Genomic DNA, 18,963 nt, shown 5'->3' with positions numbered 1-18,963 from the left:
GGTTCAATGTTGCCAAGTGCAAGATAATGCATTGTGGGTTTTCAAACCAACATAACCGGTATTACATGACAGAGAATGGTTCGAATAGAGAACTCAAAGCAACTACCCAAGGCTATAGAACTCCAGGTAAGGACACCAGCCGTTTGACCTTGAACGCCGCCGGCCGGCCGATGACGTCATTGGAGGCAAGCCGGCTCGGCGGACACACAAGGCGAATGCATAACGGAGGGGCGTTGGAACGTTGCGGGAGCCGGGGAGATATTTTAATGTGGTTGTATACCACCATTGTTATGTTTATTGATCTACAGACTGCATTCTTTTAAACCTCGATGCACTCTAGGCCTGGATGGTTCGTACATTCGTGGAACGATCACCCCGTCCGAAGTCCGTGGTCGAAGCTGTCATAGTATTAAAGACACTAAGACGGGTGCAATAACGGCGATCCGATCCCGTCTCTGGCGAATCTAGAGGGGTCGTAAGGACCCAGGCCGAATCTGACCGTCTATTTTTAGGGAAACGGGGTGGGTGAATTGACAACCGATGGCTTAAGAGATAATGAGAAGAGATCCCGTCGTCGATTGTTGTTTGACAGACAACACATGTTGTACTGGACGTATGACCATCAGAGGTAATGCCTGAACGTAGGCAAGCATAATTGTTCTGTCATACTGTTTAGGAATATAAAATGGTAATGGAGATTATTGAGGATATGATCTCTACATTACAGGAATTCGCTAATTACTACGGCCCATAGGGGCACCGCCGGAGCTGTTGTTTTGCCATCGGTCCCAGGCAACTCCAGGGAGCTGCAGTACCCGGCGGCCAAAGCGGCCCACCTCGTCGACTCGCAGGTCCTGTGGGATTCCGTGATGCTTTAGTGCTTCACCCACAGAAGCACGGGCATAGCAGTAGGATGTGGGGCTAGGTGTCTGTCCACCTCTTCATTGAAAGAACAACGTATACAGCGCCTGGTCCCGCCGAAGCTCTGTATCGACCGTGACTTATTCACAACTGGCGGATCCAGGAAGCGGTCTTGGACACTGCGGGGGCTTACCCCAAAAAGGTTTTTCGGAATTAATTTAAAAAAAAAACTCTGATTTCGATTCCTTGCGCACTGCTGTGCAGTGTGATTAACCAACATTTCCTCAGAAAAGTTGTGAAGTTTTCTTTGATTCTCGAAAAGCGATTTCGGGCGCTGCCAATGTGGGGGAAGACATTTGCCCCAAATGCCTTCCCCTGGATCCGCCAGTGGGTTGCCCCACTCCGAGCTTGACTAAAACCATTTTCAAACCCCACCAGAAACCGATGGTAAGGTGAATTTAAATCCAATAACTCATCTCTGTCTGCCCGCCTAAATATGTATACAACACATGGTACGGCACCCGGCCCTGTCTGAGCTATGAGCCGATCGCGATATTTTCGGCTTTCCCCAACCCAAGCTCGATTAGGAACGTTCTCCTTCCCCACCCGATTGCTGATGTCAATTCAAATTCAATACCTCATCTCTGTCGGCCCGACCATAACCCATTCATTGCACACCGTTCAGCGCCCCGCCCCGCCAGAAGTATCCTAGCGCGCTGAGCAGTTGCCTCCAGCCGCGTCATCGCGAGGCCCCGCGCGGCCCATAAATTAATACATTGCGCGAATAGCCGTGTCGCCCCCCTGCAACTACCATGGAGCGTGATCTTGGCGTGATAACTACAAGCTCCCTCAAAGCAACTGAACACTGTTATCAAGCAGCCAATAAAGCTTCTTCAGCATTAAGATTACTGAAAATTGCTTTTGCTAGCCTCAACATGAACAACTTTAAGCCATTGTACACATCCTATGTGCGCCCTCATCTTGACTACTGCCTGAGTGCTGTCGGACCCCATTTAATTCAAGATCTTAAAGCCTTAGAGAAAGTTCAACGGCGTGCTTCGAAACTGGTTCGTGAAATCAAACATCTTCCATACCTGATGGTATGTCCATACCTGATGATATTTCCAGTCGTTGATACGACTGGAAAGGCTGGAACTACCTACCATTGAAGAGAGACTCAGCAGAGGTGATTTGATAGAAGCTTACAAGATCCTAACAGGTAAACTCGCTGTCGATCCAAACCAGTTTTTCGAGAGGAACTTCGATGACAGGACAAGGGGGCACCACCTAAAGCTCGCAAAAAGAAGATGCAGCAGTCAAGCACGGGCCAAATTCTTTGCAAACAGAGTGGTTACTGCCTGGAACAGTTTACCAGAGGAAGTTGTGGCTGCAACATCTACAAACCACTTCAAAAATCTGCTGGACCGACATCGGGCTGCGGCACCCTGACCTGTCATCTTGTCCCAAACCAGTATGATGTGGGTACTGAATAGACTGTGTCTAAACCTAACCCACTACATAAACCTAAACCTAACCTAAGTTTCAAGAGGTCTCGATTTCCCAACTTTAGTTGGGTCATTAAACTGACTTGGAAAGTCAGCTTATGACCTTGGACTTTGAAATTGGATATGTTCGGCCTCATTTCGTCATAGGCAGCACGCTTGACTTTTCCGCGAAGCTCTAGCTTGATCAGGGGCCAAACGGCTGAGCGGGGGGTCCAATTGAACCCCCTATACTATGTTGATTATGCACATTTACAGGTAAAATTCTCACCAGGAAACACCAGCCAACATATGTGCACAATCTGGCTACAATTCTACCTATGGTTTGCCCTCTACGAATAGATACGTGCTAGATCGGAAAAATCCCCACTGTGCAATGTTTAAAGCGGCGCCAACTAGAATTAGAACAATTTCCGGAAAATAAAGGCATGACAACGTTTCCAGCGCCTTAATTTTTGAGCTTACTGCATCTAGTTCGGCAAACGTCCACCAGCACGTCAGTGCCACTGGCCCGGCCGGCAAACTATTCACTCATCTTATTCACTCTCATTCAACTCATTCACTTATCACTATCGTCCTTTTTGGGTCGGCCGTAAGCCAGATGACGCTTGACACCAGAATTTGAGACCTAAATTTGAGCCGAAGGACGGAGGAACTGAGCCATGGGGTCGAAAAATACACCGGTAATGCAGACATTCGCAGTCCGTTTGTTTGCCTTCAAGTCTGCCGCGCCTCGCTTCCGTTTGAAATACGTAAAATGTAAAGGCAGTTTTCATCTGAAATACCTAGAATAAACCGTAGTTTGAGTGGAATAAGGTCGCGTAACCACTGACCATAAAGGGAAAAAACGAGTGTACATTTTGTCGTCCTTGCTCGGCATTGATAGCGTCCTCCTGAGCCGAAATTGGCGCCCTCCTGACCCGAAATTGGCGCCCTCTTGAGCCAGAATTGGCGCCCTCACCAATTCTAGCCCCCTCCAAAAAAAAAAAAAATCCCTAGCTGCGCCCCTGAAGTGACCTCAAATTGCTTGTGGTTTTATCATCTGCTAAGCCTTTCGAAGATTAGCCATCATTATTAATGTTACCCATTTCATTAACACCAGTATAACGCCTTTTGGGGCGACTAACGGAGCGAGCGAGAGGGTGAGCCTTGCACGTGCGAAATTTCGAGGGGGTACCTCCAACTGACTTGGGCGCGGCACCCTACTAACCGGTCTCTAGCGATGTGCCAAATTTGAGCACAATCGGCCCAGCCGTTCTCGAGATCTGGAAGCGGCACCCTGCACGTGCGCACGTGCAAAATGGGTCCCAACTGACTTGTGCACGGCACACTACTAACTGGTCCCTAACCGTGTACCCAATTTGAGCGCCATCGGTCCAGCCGTTCTCGAGATCTGGAAACGACCCCTGCACGTGCGCACGTGCAGCAGCACCCCAACTCTGGCACATGGATATGCAGTGCCTAGTGGGTGCCTACCTACATGCCAACTTTCAGCGCACTCGGCCAAGTAGTTACCGAGATATTGCAACAATTACAAAACTGACACCTCTTCGTTTTGCACGTGGCACGTGCACAAGGGGTCACCGACACGCATTGGGAATAGTCCAATACTGGGTAGAAGGAATGAAGCTACCCTACAAAAATTACCGCGTGTAAATCGGTCAAGTGGTTGCTGAGATATAAGCCTCGCAAAAGCGTCCGCACGGCCGGCCGGCCGGCCGGCCGGCCGCTCAGACTCAGAAATTTCCGTTAATCTAAGGAAAGTTTCGCTCGCTTCGCTCGCTCCGTAACCAGTATAGCGCCTTTTGGGGCGACTAACGGAGCGAGCGAGAGGGTGAGCCTTGCACGTGCGAAATTTCGAGGGGGTACCTCCAACTGACTTGGGCGCGGCACACTACTAACCGGTCTCTAGCGATGTGCCAAATTTGAGCACAATCGGCCCAGCCGTTCTCGAGATCTGGAAGCGGCACCCTGCACGTGCGCACGTGCAAAATCAACTGACTTGTGCACGGCACCCTACTAACTGGTCCCTAACCGTGTACCAAATTTGAGCGCCATCGGTCCAGCCGTTCTCGAGATCTGGAAACGACCCCTGCACGTGCGCACGTGCAGCAGCACCCCAACTCTGGCACATGGATATGCAGTGCCTAGTGGGTGCCTACCTACATGCCAACTTTCAGCGCAATCGGCCAAGTAGTTACCGAGATATTGCAACAATTTTCAAAACTGACACCTCTTCGCTTTGCACGTGGCACGTGCACAAGGGGTCACCGACACGCATTGGGAATAGTCCAATACTGGGTAGAAGGAATGAAGCTACCCCACAAAAATTACCGCGTGTAAATCGGTCAAGTGGTTGCTGAGATATAAGCCTCGCAAAAGCGTCCGCACGGCCGGCCGGCCGGCCGGCCGCTCATACTCAGAAAATTCCGTTAATCTAAGGAAAGACTTCGCTCGCTTCGCTCGCTCCGTAACCAGTATAGTGCCTTTTGGGGCGACTAACGGAGCGAGCGAGGGGGTGAGTCTTGTACGTGCGAAATTTCGAGGGGGTACCTCCAACTGACTTGTGCACGGCACCCTACTGACCGGTTTCTAGCGATGTGCCAAATTTGAGCACAATCGGCCCAGCCGTTCTCGAGATCTGGAAGCGGCACCCTGCACGTGCGCACGTGCAAAATGGGTCCCAACTGACTTGTGCACGGCACCCTACTAACTGGTCCCTAACCGTGTACCAAATTTGAGCGCCATCGGTCCAGCCGTTCTCGAGATCTGGAAACGACCCCTGCACGTGCGCACGTGCAGCAGCACCCCAACTCTGGCACATGGATATGCAGTGCCTAGTGGGTGCCTACCTACATGCCAACTTTCAGCGCACTCGGCCAAGTAGTTACCGAGATATTGCAACAATTGCAAAACTGACACCTATTCGTTTTGCACGTGGCACGTGCATAAGGGGTCACCCACATGCATCGGGAATCGGTCAAGTGGTTGCTGAGATATAAGCCTCGCAAAAGCGTCCGCACGGCCGGCCGGCCGGCCGGCCGGCCGCTCATCCTCAGAAATTTCCGTTAATCTAAGGAAAGACTCCGCTCGCTTCGCTCGCTCCGTAATTAGCCCAGGTGTGGCGCATTTACCCCGGTCGCATTTGAAAAAACGTAGTGGTGTGACAAAACATGGCGTCCCTATTCACCGCAGCCACAATCTCTTGCATAGAGGTGCTCAAATCATTCAAAATTAACCATCTGTCCGAAAAATTAGCAGTACATGTGTCCAAACATTCACTAAACCTTATTCTACAGCTTTGAAGAATGCTTTTTTTCACTAAGAAACCCCAACATTTAAACAAAATCGTTACTTAAGCTCATGCTGCCTTACCTCTGCCAAGGTTCCACCGGAAAAGGAAGTATGATCGAGGTGGGTAACTTTTGCAACCACCACTAGGTACTTATGGTGTGCCAATTTTTCTGGAGCTTGGTAGGGCGCATTTATCCCGCGGGCGCAATTAGGGTACTCTCCCCTATACGTTTCCAGACTTGTTATGTCATAAAACCGAGCCAACATGTGAAATGACGGTAGACACATGCATTATGGTAGGTGTCAAGGTCACGTGAATATCAGGTCAAGGTCATTACCGTTAGATGAATTTGGTTCACTTTTTCGAGTTAGGCATGTTACTAGGAAACTTTTTGGAGATGATGTCGAATTAAACATCCATTTAACATTGAGAAGTAGTTTTGGTACCAATGCAATATAAAATATCCATGACAGTTGGATAACGATTATACAGTTGGATCCATGACAGTTGGATGCAGCCCAGGATGATTATTATCATCCTGGGCAGCAAAACTGGCGGTAGGCTAGGAAATTTTCATGCGATTCACATTAAGAATTTTAGACGGTTTTTGTATCATTTTTGCGAAGTTTGTATAATTAGTATATGACTGAAGATCGTTTTTCCATTGGAGCACGTGTTGAGGATGAAAGCGTTTCTAACAGGTTTGTTAGTGCACTCCGTGCACTAACAAACAGTTAGTGAACGGGTCAATGACCATTATTAGAAGGATGAATAACCTGTTGCTCATTTCTGTCAGAAATAGAAAAAATAAACCAATATATATTCGGGCGTGGCCCTTCTTCAGTGGTACAAGATCACAATAAAACAAGAGAGACGTATGTGACACACATGAGGCAAAATACAATATTTTGAATCAAATCACTCACATATATTTTGCATGCGCTTCCAAGATAGGCGTCGATCTAGATTTAGATAGTAATAAATAGCTAATAAATGGTGGCACAGTACATACATATGGCACATACATACATATATATAGGTACAGTTCAATACGATACAGGTAAGCTCGGTTTGCATAACAACATTTATATGCCTAGATAGGTCATTTTAACGAATCATCGTCCTGTACATCGGGGCATGATATTCGCCATAGCCTATACTGTCACCATAGCCTATACCAAGAATAGCACTTTGTATAACATTGCTAACTATTCGACATCAGCCTCATCAGACATCAGACAGTATGGTCACTGTTATGTGTTTGTGAGTTCGAGTGCATGAGCGTAAGTGTAGGTGTGTGTGTGTGTGGGGGGGGGGGCTATGTTTGTGTATGTGTTAATCGTGGATATGTAAGTGAATATGTAAGTGAAGATTGGGGGATGAATGGGTAAAAGCAAGAAAGAGTAAGGGAATTAGTCCCGACGATGTGTGAATGAAGGCGTCAAATAATGTGATCTAATCAAAATCTAAGTATGTACTATCTGGCGTGATCACAAGACCGTCTATAGCTCTGAGTATGGTACTGGCTTGATGAGCGTCCAAGATGATGTCATTGTGTTGAGTGTGGGGCGATGATTGCGAATTTCGATGGACTCGGCGATCTTCAGCTCAGCTACGTCTTTGCAGATTTGAAGAATTGTAATGGAGAGGGCATCGTGGCTCGGCTCTACGTTACAATGGCAGGTCATGAAGTGTTCTCCGAAAGGGGTGTTTCTTGTGTGGTTTTTGGCGTCACGTAGATGCTCGTTGAAGCGGAGCCTAACGCTTCTTTTACTTTCACCTATGTAGGTGACTTTTTGGGTGCAGAGGTTGCAAATGATCTGATAGACTACGTTTTTTACGTGGCATCTACCCTTGAGTCCAGCTAGACAGCAGTGACATTTTTTGTTCCCTGCTGGACACGGTGGCTTTTCTAGAGCTGAGCTGGTGAGTTTCTGTGAGAGGGTGGGGCCACTTTGCCATGCTATTCGCATCGACAGGTTGGACTTTTTCACGATGGATTCGATTTTCCTAGAGAGGTTATCATCTATGAAGGGAAGGGTGACGTACGTGATGTCACTAGGGCTTTTAGATAGTTTTTGTGCCGGGCTCATCTTTTCTTTATCACTCGTTTTGACTTTGCTGTTCGTTTTTACTGAGAATTTAGTTTTTCTGATGAGCTTAGTGGGGTAGCCGTTGTTGATGAACAGCGATTCAATTCTGTTCATGCCGCGTTCCTGGGCTGATGTTGAACTTCCGAGACGCTGAGCTCTTAGAAGTTGAGAGTAGAGCACCGATCTTTTGGTCTGGAAGGGATGGGCTGATGTGAATGGAAGGATGATGGGAGCTGCCGTGGGTTTTATGTAGAGTTCAGTGGCTAATGAGTTATTTTTTTCCAGCGTTACCAAGGTGTCGAGGAAGGGGATTTGTTTTTTGTCAGATCGGTCGCTGCGTTCGATAGAAAATTTAAGCGAGGGATGGAAGTTGTTGAGGTAATCGAGGAAGGCGTCTAGAGTATCAGGTCCGTGTGTCCAGACTCCGAAAATGTCATCAATATATCTTACATATAGGGCTGGTTGTAGATTTGCTGAAGCGAGGATCATACTTTCAATCGCGTCCATGAATATAATGGCCAAAGGGGGAGCCACGCGGCTGCCCATGGCAATCCCATGGGTTTGTTTGAAGTATTGTTGTCCGAATCTTAAGTAGTTGTTGGTCAAACAGTGCTTCAGGAGGTTTTCTATGATAGGTGGGCTAAGGTCTAAAAGGTCTATCTTTTCCTTGTGTTTCGAGATAAGCTTCATCGTGAAATCTATCGCTTCGCTTATGGGAATGTTTCCGTAGAGGTTCGCTACGTCAACTGTGAATAAAATCGAACCAGTTGGCACACGTCTGGGGAAGGATTCATTTAAGCGGTTGAGAAATTCGTAGGTGTTTTTCAAGTGAGCTGGGACGAAGATCAGAAGTTGGGTTATGAGCCGTTCCAAAAACCATGTCAGTTTATCCAAGGGGTCACCACAGGCTGAAACTATAGGTCTAAGGGGCATATCGGGCTTGTGGCTCTTTGGTAGACCGTATAGCTCAGCAGTCCTAGAAGAGGAGGGTTTTATCGCGTTGACGACTTTGTCACTGACTTTCCCCGCTAGGTTTGCCGAAATGATTCTTTTTGTCTCAGCTTCAAGTCGGGGTGTGGGATTCTTAGGCATCTGTTCATACTGGGATGTGATAGACTGTGCTTTTTGAACATATGTATCCTTAGGCATAAGAACAAATCCTTTGCCCTTATCAGAGCGTTTTGCAATGATTTCTGGATCGGAGCGAATAGCATCTAAAGCGTCTAAATCTTCTTTTGAGTGGTTAGGTTTGTTCGAGGTGCGATGGTTTTTGAAGCAGTTCATGACCTTTTGTTTGAGTGCTCTGAGTGCACGTTCTGTGTCTTGGTCACCAAGATTTTATTCACAGTTGACGTAGCGAACCTCTACGGAAACATTCCCATAAGCGAAGCGATAGATTTCACGATGAAGCTTATCTCGAAACACAAGGAAAAGATAGACCTTTTAGACCTTAGCCCACCTATCATAGAAAACCTCCTGAAGCACTGTTTGACCAACAACTACTTAAGATTCGGACAACAATACTTCAAACAAACCCATGGGATTGCCATGGGCAGCCGCGTGGCTCCCCCTTTGGCCATTATATTCATGGACGCGATTGAAAGTATGATCCTCGCTTCAGCAAATCTACAACCAGCCCTATATGTAAGATATATTGATGACATTTTCGGAGTCTGGACACACGGACCTGATACTCTAGACGCCTTCCTCGATTACCTCAACAACTTCCATCCCTCGCTTAAATTTTCTATCGAACGCAGCGACCGATCTGACAAAAAACAAATCCCCTTCCTCGACACCTTGGTAACGCTGGAAAAAAATAACTCATTAGCCACTGAACTCTACATAAAACCCACGGCAGCTCCCATCATCCTTCCATTCACATCAGCCCATCCCTTCCAGACCAAAAGATCGGTGCTCTACTCTCAACTTCTAAGAGCTCAGCGTCTCGGAAGTTCAACATCAGCCCAGGAACGCGGCATGAACAGAATTGAATCGCTGTTCATCAACAACGGCTACCCCACTAAGCTCATCAGAAAAACTAAATTCTCAGTAAAAACGAACAGCAAAGTCAAAACGAGTGATAAAGAAAAGATGAGCCCGGCACAAAGACTATCTAAAAGCCCTAGTGACATCACGTACGTCACCCTTCCCTTCATAGATGATAACCTCTCTAGGAAAATCGAATCCATCGTGAAAAAGTCCAACCTGTCGATGCGAATAGCATGGCAAAGTGGCCCCACCCTCTCACAGAAACTCACCAGCTCAGCTCTAGAAAAGCCACCGTGTCCAGCAGGGAACAAAAAATGTCACTGCTGTCTAGCTGGACTCAAGGGTAGATGCCACGTAAAAAACGTAGTCTATCAGATCATTTGCAACCTCTGCACCCAAAAAGTCACCTACATAGGTGAAAGTAAAAGAAGCGTTAGGCTCCGCTTCAACGAGCATCTACGTGACGCCAAAAACCACACAAGAAACACCCCTTTCGGAGAACACTTCATGACCTGCCATTGTAACGTAGAGCCGAGCCACGATGCCCTCTCCATTACAATTCTTCAAATCTGCAAAGACGTAGCTGAGCTGAAGATCGCCGAGTCCATCGAAATTCGCAATCATCGCCCCACACTCAACACAATGACATCATCTTGGACGCTCATCAAGCCAGTACCATACTCAGAGCTATAGACGGTCTTGTGATCACGCCAGATAGTACATACTTAGATTTTGATTAGATCACATTATTTGACGCCTTCATTCACACATCGTCGGGACTAATTCCCTTACTCTTTCTTGCTTTTACCCATTCATCCCCCAATCTTCACTTACATATTCACTTACATATCCACGATTAACACATACACAAACATAGCCCCCCCCCCCACACACACACACACCTACACTTACGCTCATGCACTCGAACTCACAAACACGTAACAGTGACCATACTGTCTGATGTCTGATGAGGCTGATGTCGAATAGTTAGCAATGTTATACAAAGTGCTATTCTTGGTATAGGCTATGGTGACAGTATAGGCTATGGCGAATATCATGCCCCGATGTACAGGACGATGATTCGTTAAAATGACCTATCTAGGCATATAAATGTTGTGAGATGATGTTTTTCGTACTCCAGCGTAGATGGGTAGCCATACGGCTTCCACGGTTGACAGTGATGACATCAGTCATCTTTTGCAAGCTCGTTAAAGATTTGGGCTGTGCGGGGACTCGAACCCCGGGCCTTTTGGATTAGCGCTCCAATGCTCTACCTCTGAGCTATACAGACCAAGTACTTTAACGAGCTTTCTGCCAAGTTTTATGCGGATCATTCTTAGGTGTTGTTTTTTATCCGCTGGGTCTGAGAGCGTGAGATGATGTTTTTCGTACTCCAGCGTAGATGGGTAGCCATACGGCTTCCACGGTTGACAGTGATGACATCAGTCATCTTTTGCAAGCTCGTTAAAGATTTGGGCTGTACGGGGACTCGAACCCCGGGCCTTTGGATTAGCGCTCCAATGCTCTACCTCTGAGCTATACAGACCAAGTACTTTAACGAGCTTTCTGCCAAGTTTTATGCGGATCATTCTTAGGTGTTGTTTTTTATCCGCTGGGACTGAGAGCGTGAGATGATGTTTTTCGTACTCCAGCGTAGATGGGTAGCCATACGGCTTCCACGGTTGACAGTGATGACATCAGTCATCTTTTGCATCATCAGTCATCATACTTGGTCTGTATAGCTCAGAGGTAGAGCATTGGAGCGCTAATCCAAAGGCCCGGGGTTCGAGTCCCCGTACAGCCCAAATCTTTAACCCTCGCACGACCAGGCCATTTCTCATAACACGAACGACCAGGGGGGGGGGTTGTTACGACCCCCCCCTGGCGTTTCGAAACGGAAGGTCGTAGAGCTTAGCGGAAAAAACCAACGGATTGTTCTCAACGAGATCTCGCGATTGGTGGTATATTTTTTGGTCCTAGGTCAACATTTGACCTACTTTTGACCGGTCAAAGGTCAAATTTTCGGAAAAATAGATTTTTGTCAACTTTCGGCGGCGATTGCGGCAAAACGGTGGGAGATATCGACTTGAAACCTTCACTATCGTGTTCCTTGATCAATTCTCTATCGTTTGGTATGTATTTGGTTTCCCTAGCTCTAAAAATGGCGCGTTGGGAGCGCCGGAAGTCGGCAAGGTCACAGTCGGCGGCAGAAATTCGAAAAATCAAAATTTAAATTTTTGAAATCTGATTGTATTTTTGGATTTGGGAGGTCCATTTGCTCCCTATAGAAGCTAATATTGCTGCATATTCCCATTGAGGTGACAAGAATTAGCAAAATAGTGGTTCGGGCGCTTTTCAAAAATAGTACCGGACGCTGTTCCTCTTGTGACGTCATAGCTCCGTGACCTGACCTGACCCGGTCAAATTTCTTATACCATATGATAGCCAATACTTGCCCCAACATGCATGGGAAGTTTCATCACCATCCATCAACCGATGTCCGTACCACCGGCAGGAAACCTCGGGCGTTGGCACTCAGTTTGTGAAAATCCGGCCGGAGGCTGTACCTCTTATGACGTCATAACTCCGTGACCTGACATGACCCGATCAATTTTTTTTTCGGCAAAAGATGCGCAAAGGTTGCCCCAGAGGGTATTGAAAATTTCAGCCCGCTACGACAAGCCGTTTAGCGTGCACTTCGAAAAAACCTCAGGGGGGGTTGATACAACCCCCCCCCCTAGGCGTTCTAGGGTTAACGAGCTTGCAAAAGATGACTGATGTCATCACTGTCAACCGTGGAAGCCGTATGGCTACCCATCTACGCTGGAGTACGAAAAACATCATCTCACGCTCTCAGTCCCAGCGGATAAAAAACAACACCTAAGAATGATCCGCATAAAACTTGGCAGAAAGCTCGTTAAAGTACTTTGTCTGTATAGCTCAGAGGTAGAGCATTGGAGCGCTAATCCAAAGGCCCGGGGTTCGAGTCCCCGTACAGCCCAAATCTTTAACGAGCTTGCAAAAGATGACTGATGTCATCACTGTCAACCGTGGAAGCCGTATGGCTACCCATCTACGCTGGAGTACGAAAAACATCATCTCACGCTCTCAGTCCCAGCGGATAAAAAACAACACCTAAGAATGATCCGCATAAAACTTGGCAGAAAGCTCGTTAAAGTACTTGGTCTGTATAGCTCAGAGGTAGAGCATTGGAGCGCTAATCCAAAGGCCCGGGGTTCGAGTCCCCGTACAGCCCAAATCTTTAACGAGCTTGCAAAAGATGACTGATGTCATCACTGTCAACCGTGGAAGCCGTATGGCTACCCATCTACGCTGGAGTACGAAAAACATCATCTCACGCTCTCAGTCCCAGCGGATAAAAAACAACACCTAAGAATGATCCGCATAAAACTTGGCAGAAAGCTCGTTAAAGTACTTGGTCTGTATAGCTCAGAGGTAGAGCATTGGAGCGCTAATCCAAAGGCCCGGGGTTCGAGTCCCCGTACAGCCCAAATCTTTAACGAGCTTGCAAAAGATGACTGATGTCATCACTGTCAACCGTGGAAGCCGTATGGCTACCCATCTACGCTGGAGTACGAAAAACATCATCTCACGCTCTCAGTCCCAGCGGATAAAAAACAACACCTAAGCATATAAATGTTGTTATGCAAACCGAGCTTACCTGTATCGTATTGAACTGTACCTATATATATGTATGTATGTGCCATATGTATGTACTGTGCCACCATTTATTAGCTATTTATTACTATCTAAATCTAGATCGACGCCTATCTTGGAAGCGCATGCAAAATATCTGTGAGTGATTTGATTCAAAATATTGTATTTTGCCTCATGTGTGTCACATACGTCTCTCTTGTTTTATTGTGATCTTGTACCACTGAAGAAGGGCCACGCCCGAATATATATTGGTTTATTTTTTCTATTTCTGACAGAAATGAGCAACAGGTTATTCATCCTTCTAATAATCTTATTAACAATGCTCAGCTCAACGTTCAAATACCTGGGGTCAATGACCCATACAAAACAGACAGGTCAATGTCCTATGACCTACAGTCAACGCCGTGCAATTTCATTTTTCATCTATTTTATTGTCTATTGGCTCTTTTTGCCTATTCTATGGTTTGTTTATTTATGTATGTATATTCAAATGTGTTTTTCTCCCTATCTCTGGTGTTCGGACAAAATCAATATCAGTTTCAGAGCCACCCAATTAAATATCAGCAGTGAACAATCAACATGTATTGCAGACAGGGATGCGGAGCCGTGGAAATTTCAGACGGCTCCGGCTCCGGCTCCGGCTCCGGAGAAAAAAATCGGCTCCGGCTCCGGCTCCGGCTCCGGGTGAAATGTTATGGCGGCTCCGGCTCCGGCTCCGGCTCCGAGTAAAATGGTCCGGCTCCGGCGGCTCCGGCTCCGGCGGCTCCGGCTCCGACTCAGTACATCCCCTACGCAATCAATTAAATACGGGTGGAAGAAAAATTGGATTGGTTATACGCGTTACTCTTTGCCATGACCGGCTCACCGCGTCCCCGCGCAAACGCACCTCGGAGAGAACTGGCAGAACAAAGGGCTAGGAAGCGATGGCATTGGAAACGCAGTCGCCGCGAATCGGAGTTCAGTGAACCATCGTAAGCTGACACCCGTCTCGGCTGCATTGGGGGGTGAGGGGTGGGGGGTGGGGTGTGGGATGAGACGGTGCAGGGAGTCGCAGTCCACTGCACTGGTTTGAAAACAATGGCCGTCACCTGATGACTGGTCCTCATGTTCTGGGGATGCAGTAGACGTGGGGGGGGGGAAGAGCAAACAGGAAGTTGATTGCGTACTGTGGGATACTGGGGATATTCGGATTTTTTCATTCACTTGATGGCCCATGACGTAAGTACCATATGTTTTACTGCCTTGTACTGTCAAACCGAACTAGGTCAATTATTTGTTTTCCTCTTCAAAAAATAAAAAGGAGCCGGAGTCGCCCCCTTTTTTGGCGGCTCCGGCTCCGGCTCCGGCTCCGGGCTATATTGTTTCACGGCTCCGGCTCCGGCTCCGGCTCCGGGCTATATTGTTTCACGGCTCCGGCTCCGGCTCCGGCTCCGGGCAAAATATGCCGGCTCCGGCGGCTCCGGCTCCGACTCCGGCTCCGGCTCCGCATCCCTGATTGCAGACTTAGCAATGACACAAAACAGTCATCAATACATGTACATATTACATATTCGGCAGCATTGTCTGCCGTGCGTCCATCACATTGACGTGTGCATGCCCTCCAGGGTAGCTCATACGCTCTCCTTGCTCGTCATGTTGAAGTGTATGTTGAATGTACAGCTGTGGAGCTCTGTGCCGACCACAGCACCACGACTGATGCTCGCGAGATCCGCCGTGCTTGTGACCGTGAATGACGCACCGCTCTGTACGTCGCTGCTGACCTCGGCTACACTGGCTTTGTGATCTTGACGATGCTTATCACTGGAGAAGTCTGCATTTTCAGTTACGGTCCTTGCCATCTTCCGTTGGACGGTGTCGCATGTCTCAGAGTAGCTAGTGAGACTGTTTACTGACTTATGCCCTGTGAGCTGAGTCACATAGCTTTCAGGACACCCACCATCAAGGAGCCGTTTGATCGCAGTCTTCCGGGCGCTGTGGTTTACGATTTTTTTTTTTTGTCTGTTATCTCAGCCATTTTTGCTGCAGAGCTGAGTAAGCCCCCAAGAGAGTTGGCTCCCAGCGGAGCGTTTTTGAACCAGTTGCCAGTCTTTTCAAATGTGTAGTTCACTGCCAGGTAGAATTTTGAGCACGAATCGGAGCTTGCTGGTCTTTTCGACGAATACAGCTTGAATGCTTCCACTGGACATTTCGTTTTATCCTCCAGCGGGAAAATCTTCGGCTTGAAAGCCCTGCCAGAGTCGCATCCGCGGCGAGTCTTTGTAAGTCTCTCCGAGTACTCGAGGTACTCACCATCAGCTCCGCATTTCAGATCGACATCTCCCCATAGCATCTGGTGGTGCTCGTTGCGCCCTCGTAGTCCAAACAGCATCGTGAAATACCAAAAAAGGACCCTAAGGAGCGCCATAGGATGGCGAAAGCCGAAGGCCTTTGACTCCCAGAAGTTCCTCTCGTCTTCTTCGGATGCTGGCATGGCTCTATTTGGCCTGTTGCCCTTGCCGGACGACTTTGACACCGCCATCTTTGCTTTGAGGACATCTTGGACAAGAGAAAATGAGGACGATGTCGATATCTTAAAGTCAGGGTAGCTCTGCTCTTTTAGGTGCCTTTCGATTGAGTATATGATCCCCTTCAGAGTCTGTGGTTCATATTCCTCGCCATCGCTTCTCTTCAGTTGTTGGATATACCTACATAGGTAGGCACTTAACAACGGCGCATCCAGCTCATGTGGATCCTTGCTCTGTCCTTATGCAGAAGAAAGTGTTTAAATTTACGTACGTCTTGTTCAGTGATTTCCTTTGTCCTGGATGACTTGGTGCTAGCAATGAACTTAATGGCTTCCTCTCTCGCTGTTTCTATGGTAGTTTCATTTTTATCTTCATCATCATCAAGGAAATTGCCAATTAAATCAAAACACGGTCTATCACTCATTACTGTTAATTCGAATAACGTGTAACTGCCAAGGCCTAAATTTGCTGACAATGCAAACCGAAATTGTTTCCAGACTTGATTTTTCGCTGTAATTTTGAATTCGCGTGGCGCAGTCATATACTAAATCGCTTAGTACACTCGCGTTTCTAAATTTTCATTTTGTGACCTCGACTGCGTCTCGGTCACAAAATGAAAATTTAGAAACGCTCGTGTACTAAGCTATATTGTGAAACATTGTGAAACACAGTGATCAAGGTCGTATGTGACCGAAAGTTTTGTGTATTTAAAAGTAATTTAAAAATAAATATCGTTTGGTAATCTTAGGTTTCCTGAGTTGTCGTTATCCAATGCAATATGTTACGAGGCTGTCTGTGGTGGTTGACACCTACTTTGGCTAGCCGGCGGGACACGCACTTGTTGATCTCACCTAACATGACCCGACCTTCGCCAAATGCTAAAAACGGATTCAATTCAGCGCAAAACTATAAGCCAGATATCATTGAAAAATTTGAAGTTTGTTTTTCAAGTTTTTTTTTCTGTCTGGTGTATCAATATGATGAAGGTGCAATCTAATATTGGGTAATATTGCATGGGTCAGGTGGCCTACCTTTTCTCTATTTTATTTTCTTAGTTAAAAAAATCATCGTATCAGGGCTATGACGAAAAACAAGTGGCCTAAATCCGATGAGAAACTGGATTTGGGGGTACCCTAGGTTTAGAGGAGACACTAGGGCGATGGGCGAAGAGCAGACCGTCCCTCCCTTCCCCCCCCCAACCAAAAGTCCGTGGCAGAGCCCTTGCCAATAAACACACCACAACCACGTGTGTCATAATGCTGAGCGATGGCGTTCACTCGGCTTGCTCCTAACTCACGATAACTCTCCCGCTAGATGGCAGGCCTGATCCCAATGTCGCGGATCCAAATGTTAATTTCAGTGAGACTGAAGTGTCATGTCTTAATAGTTAATACCCAGGTAAATGCTTATTTGAAATTGTTTTAACGGACTTTCACTGGGTAGTGGGTAAAAGTTATTATTGGTCCCGGTACTCCGACTTATATTGAAAAGTCTTCGATGGGGCACACATAGGTTTAAACAGACAAAAATCAGGTAGCCATTTTTCGCAACACATCAATCAAATTTCTAAATATCCAGCATGTGATGCACAACTTACCTATTCTCATATGTAAAACACAGCCAATAGGTACACTTCCTCTTTCAAAGAAAAACTACTGTTTTAGAGCACTGTCCCATATGGGGCTAAGCGAGAATTTACCCACGCCCTGGTTAGAATTTACCCACACCGGCTACAGTGTGGGCGGCAGTTCGCCCCGAGGCAGGCCAGCACTGCAGCTGTGGAGCCGACATGGGGTCGCCGTGTGGTTAGAGAAGCGATCGAAATTCGAGTGTGCAATCCGTCTTTAAACCAGGGCGTGGGTAAATTCTCGAAAAGAAATTGATGGAAAGAAATTGGAAAGATGGAAAGAAATTGATTTACCATGAAACAAATGTATTATTTTAGCAATTGAAAAGACCGAAATACAGAATGAGCTTTCGCTGCTAACGCATCATCAGTTTCTCAGAATCTGATGATGCCTTAGCGGCGAAAGCTCGACCTTAGCTCGACGGCCAGGGGCTTAGCTCGACCTTAGCACGAGCTTTCGACCTTAGCTCAAAAGCTCGACGGCAAAAGCTCGGACCGGCTCGACCAGGGCCGGGGGTTGCAGCTCACCTTAGCTCGACCAGGGTCAGGGGTTCCAGCTCACCTTGTCACACAGGTAGATGGTTTCATCGCCCATCGGGTCCACCTGAGGACTGTCGATGCTCAGATGAACCACCATTTTCTGCAGGCCCTGGCGGAAGGTGCGCTCAGCAGCTGACTTGCCCACGTACTCCTGAGTCACGACCAGGGCACACCGTCAGAGGGACAGGGCGATAGGGCCTCCTTATCTGTTCATGCGGCATCATGGAAGGATCGCCATCAGGTTAAAGGGACTATCCCACCTTTAACATGGGGTTTGAGTTGAGATAGCCAAGTTTGCGGCGAGGTTCAGAAACCACTATCTATCTAGGTTGCAGCCCCCGCGGCCTCTTGGTGTTGAAGAAATTCGTTCCCTTCATTTGAAAATGGGCCTTGTACTTACAAGGCCCTATCTTCAACATGGAGCGACCGTTAGTGTGACGTCACCTTGTTTAGTCATTCTGATTTAAATGGGTTTGTTCGTTGAAAAATCGCTTAAAACTTGGTCTGAGCTTTGTTGTGGTGCCTACAGAGTAAAAAGAATCAGCTTTATGACAGTAATGTGGCCTGGGGAAGGAGGTAATTTTGGGCTGTGACGTCACATATTTGAAAGTTTGTGTTTGGAATATGGGAAGCCTAAGATGTTTAATGAAAAATAAATGCCAGAACCGTGTTCCTGGTCATCCAATCTATAAAGTCGGGCACAATTTATCTGAAGTTTACTTGTTGAAGCACTTGCTGTATGTAAGGCATAGGTATAAGTTCTATGAGAAAAAACACTTTTAAATGGCCTCCTTACAATGAAATACCGAAAGATGAAATAATGAAATAATTATTGATGATTTCGACCACAGGTCATTATCAAAATAAGCCA

General features: G+C 47.1%; 1 protein-coding gene across 1 annotated transcript in view; it reads right to left on the bottom strand.

The window, feature by feature from the left end:
• The window catches only part of LOC122366351 (dimethylglycine dehydrogenase, mitochondrial-like), a 90,141-nt gene that overhangs the window by 15,148 nt on the left and 56,030 nt on the right, over positions 1 to 18,963 (bottom strand). The window contains exon 6 of the mRNA XM_043338528.1: positions 18,115 to 18,243. Coding sequence (XP_043194463.1) covers positions 18,115 to 18,243 — 129 coding nt within the window. The remainder of the gene's footprint in view (positions 1 to 18,114; positions 18,244 to 18,963) is intronic.

This window comes from Amphibalanus amphitrite, unplaced genomic scaffold (assembly GCF_019059575.1).
Source record: "Amphibalanus amphitrite isolate SeventyFive unplaced genomic scaffold, NRLGWU_Aamphi_draft 000799F_arrow, whole genome shotgun sequence".
Classification (NCBI taxonomy): domain Eukaryota; kingdom Metazoa; phylum Arthropoda; class Thecostraca; order Balanomorpha; family Balanidae; genus Amphibalanus; species Amphibalanus amphitrite.
This window is presented reverse-complemented; position numbering and strand designations above follow the sequence as displayed.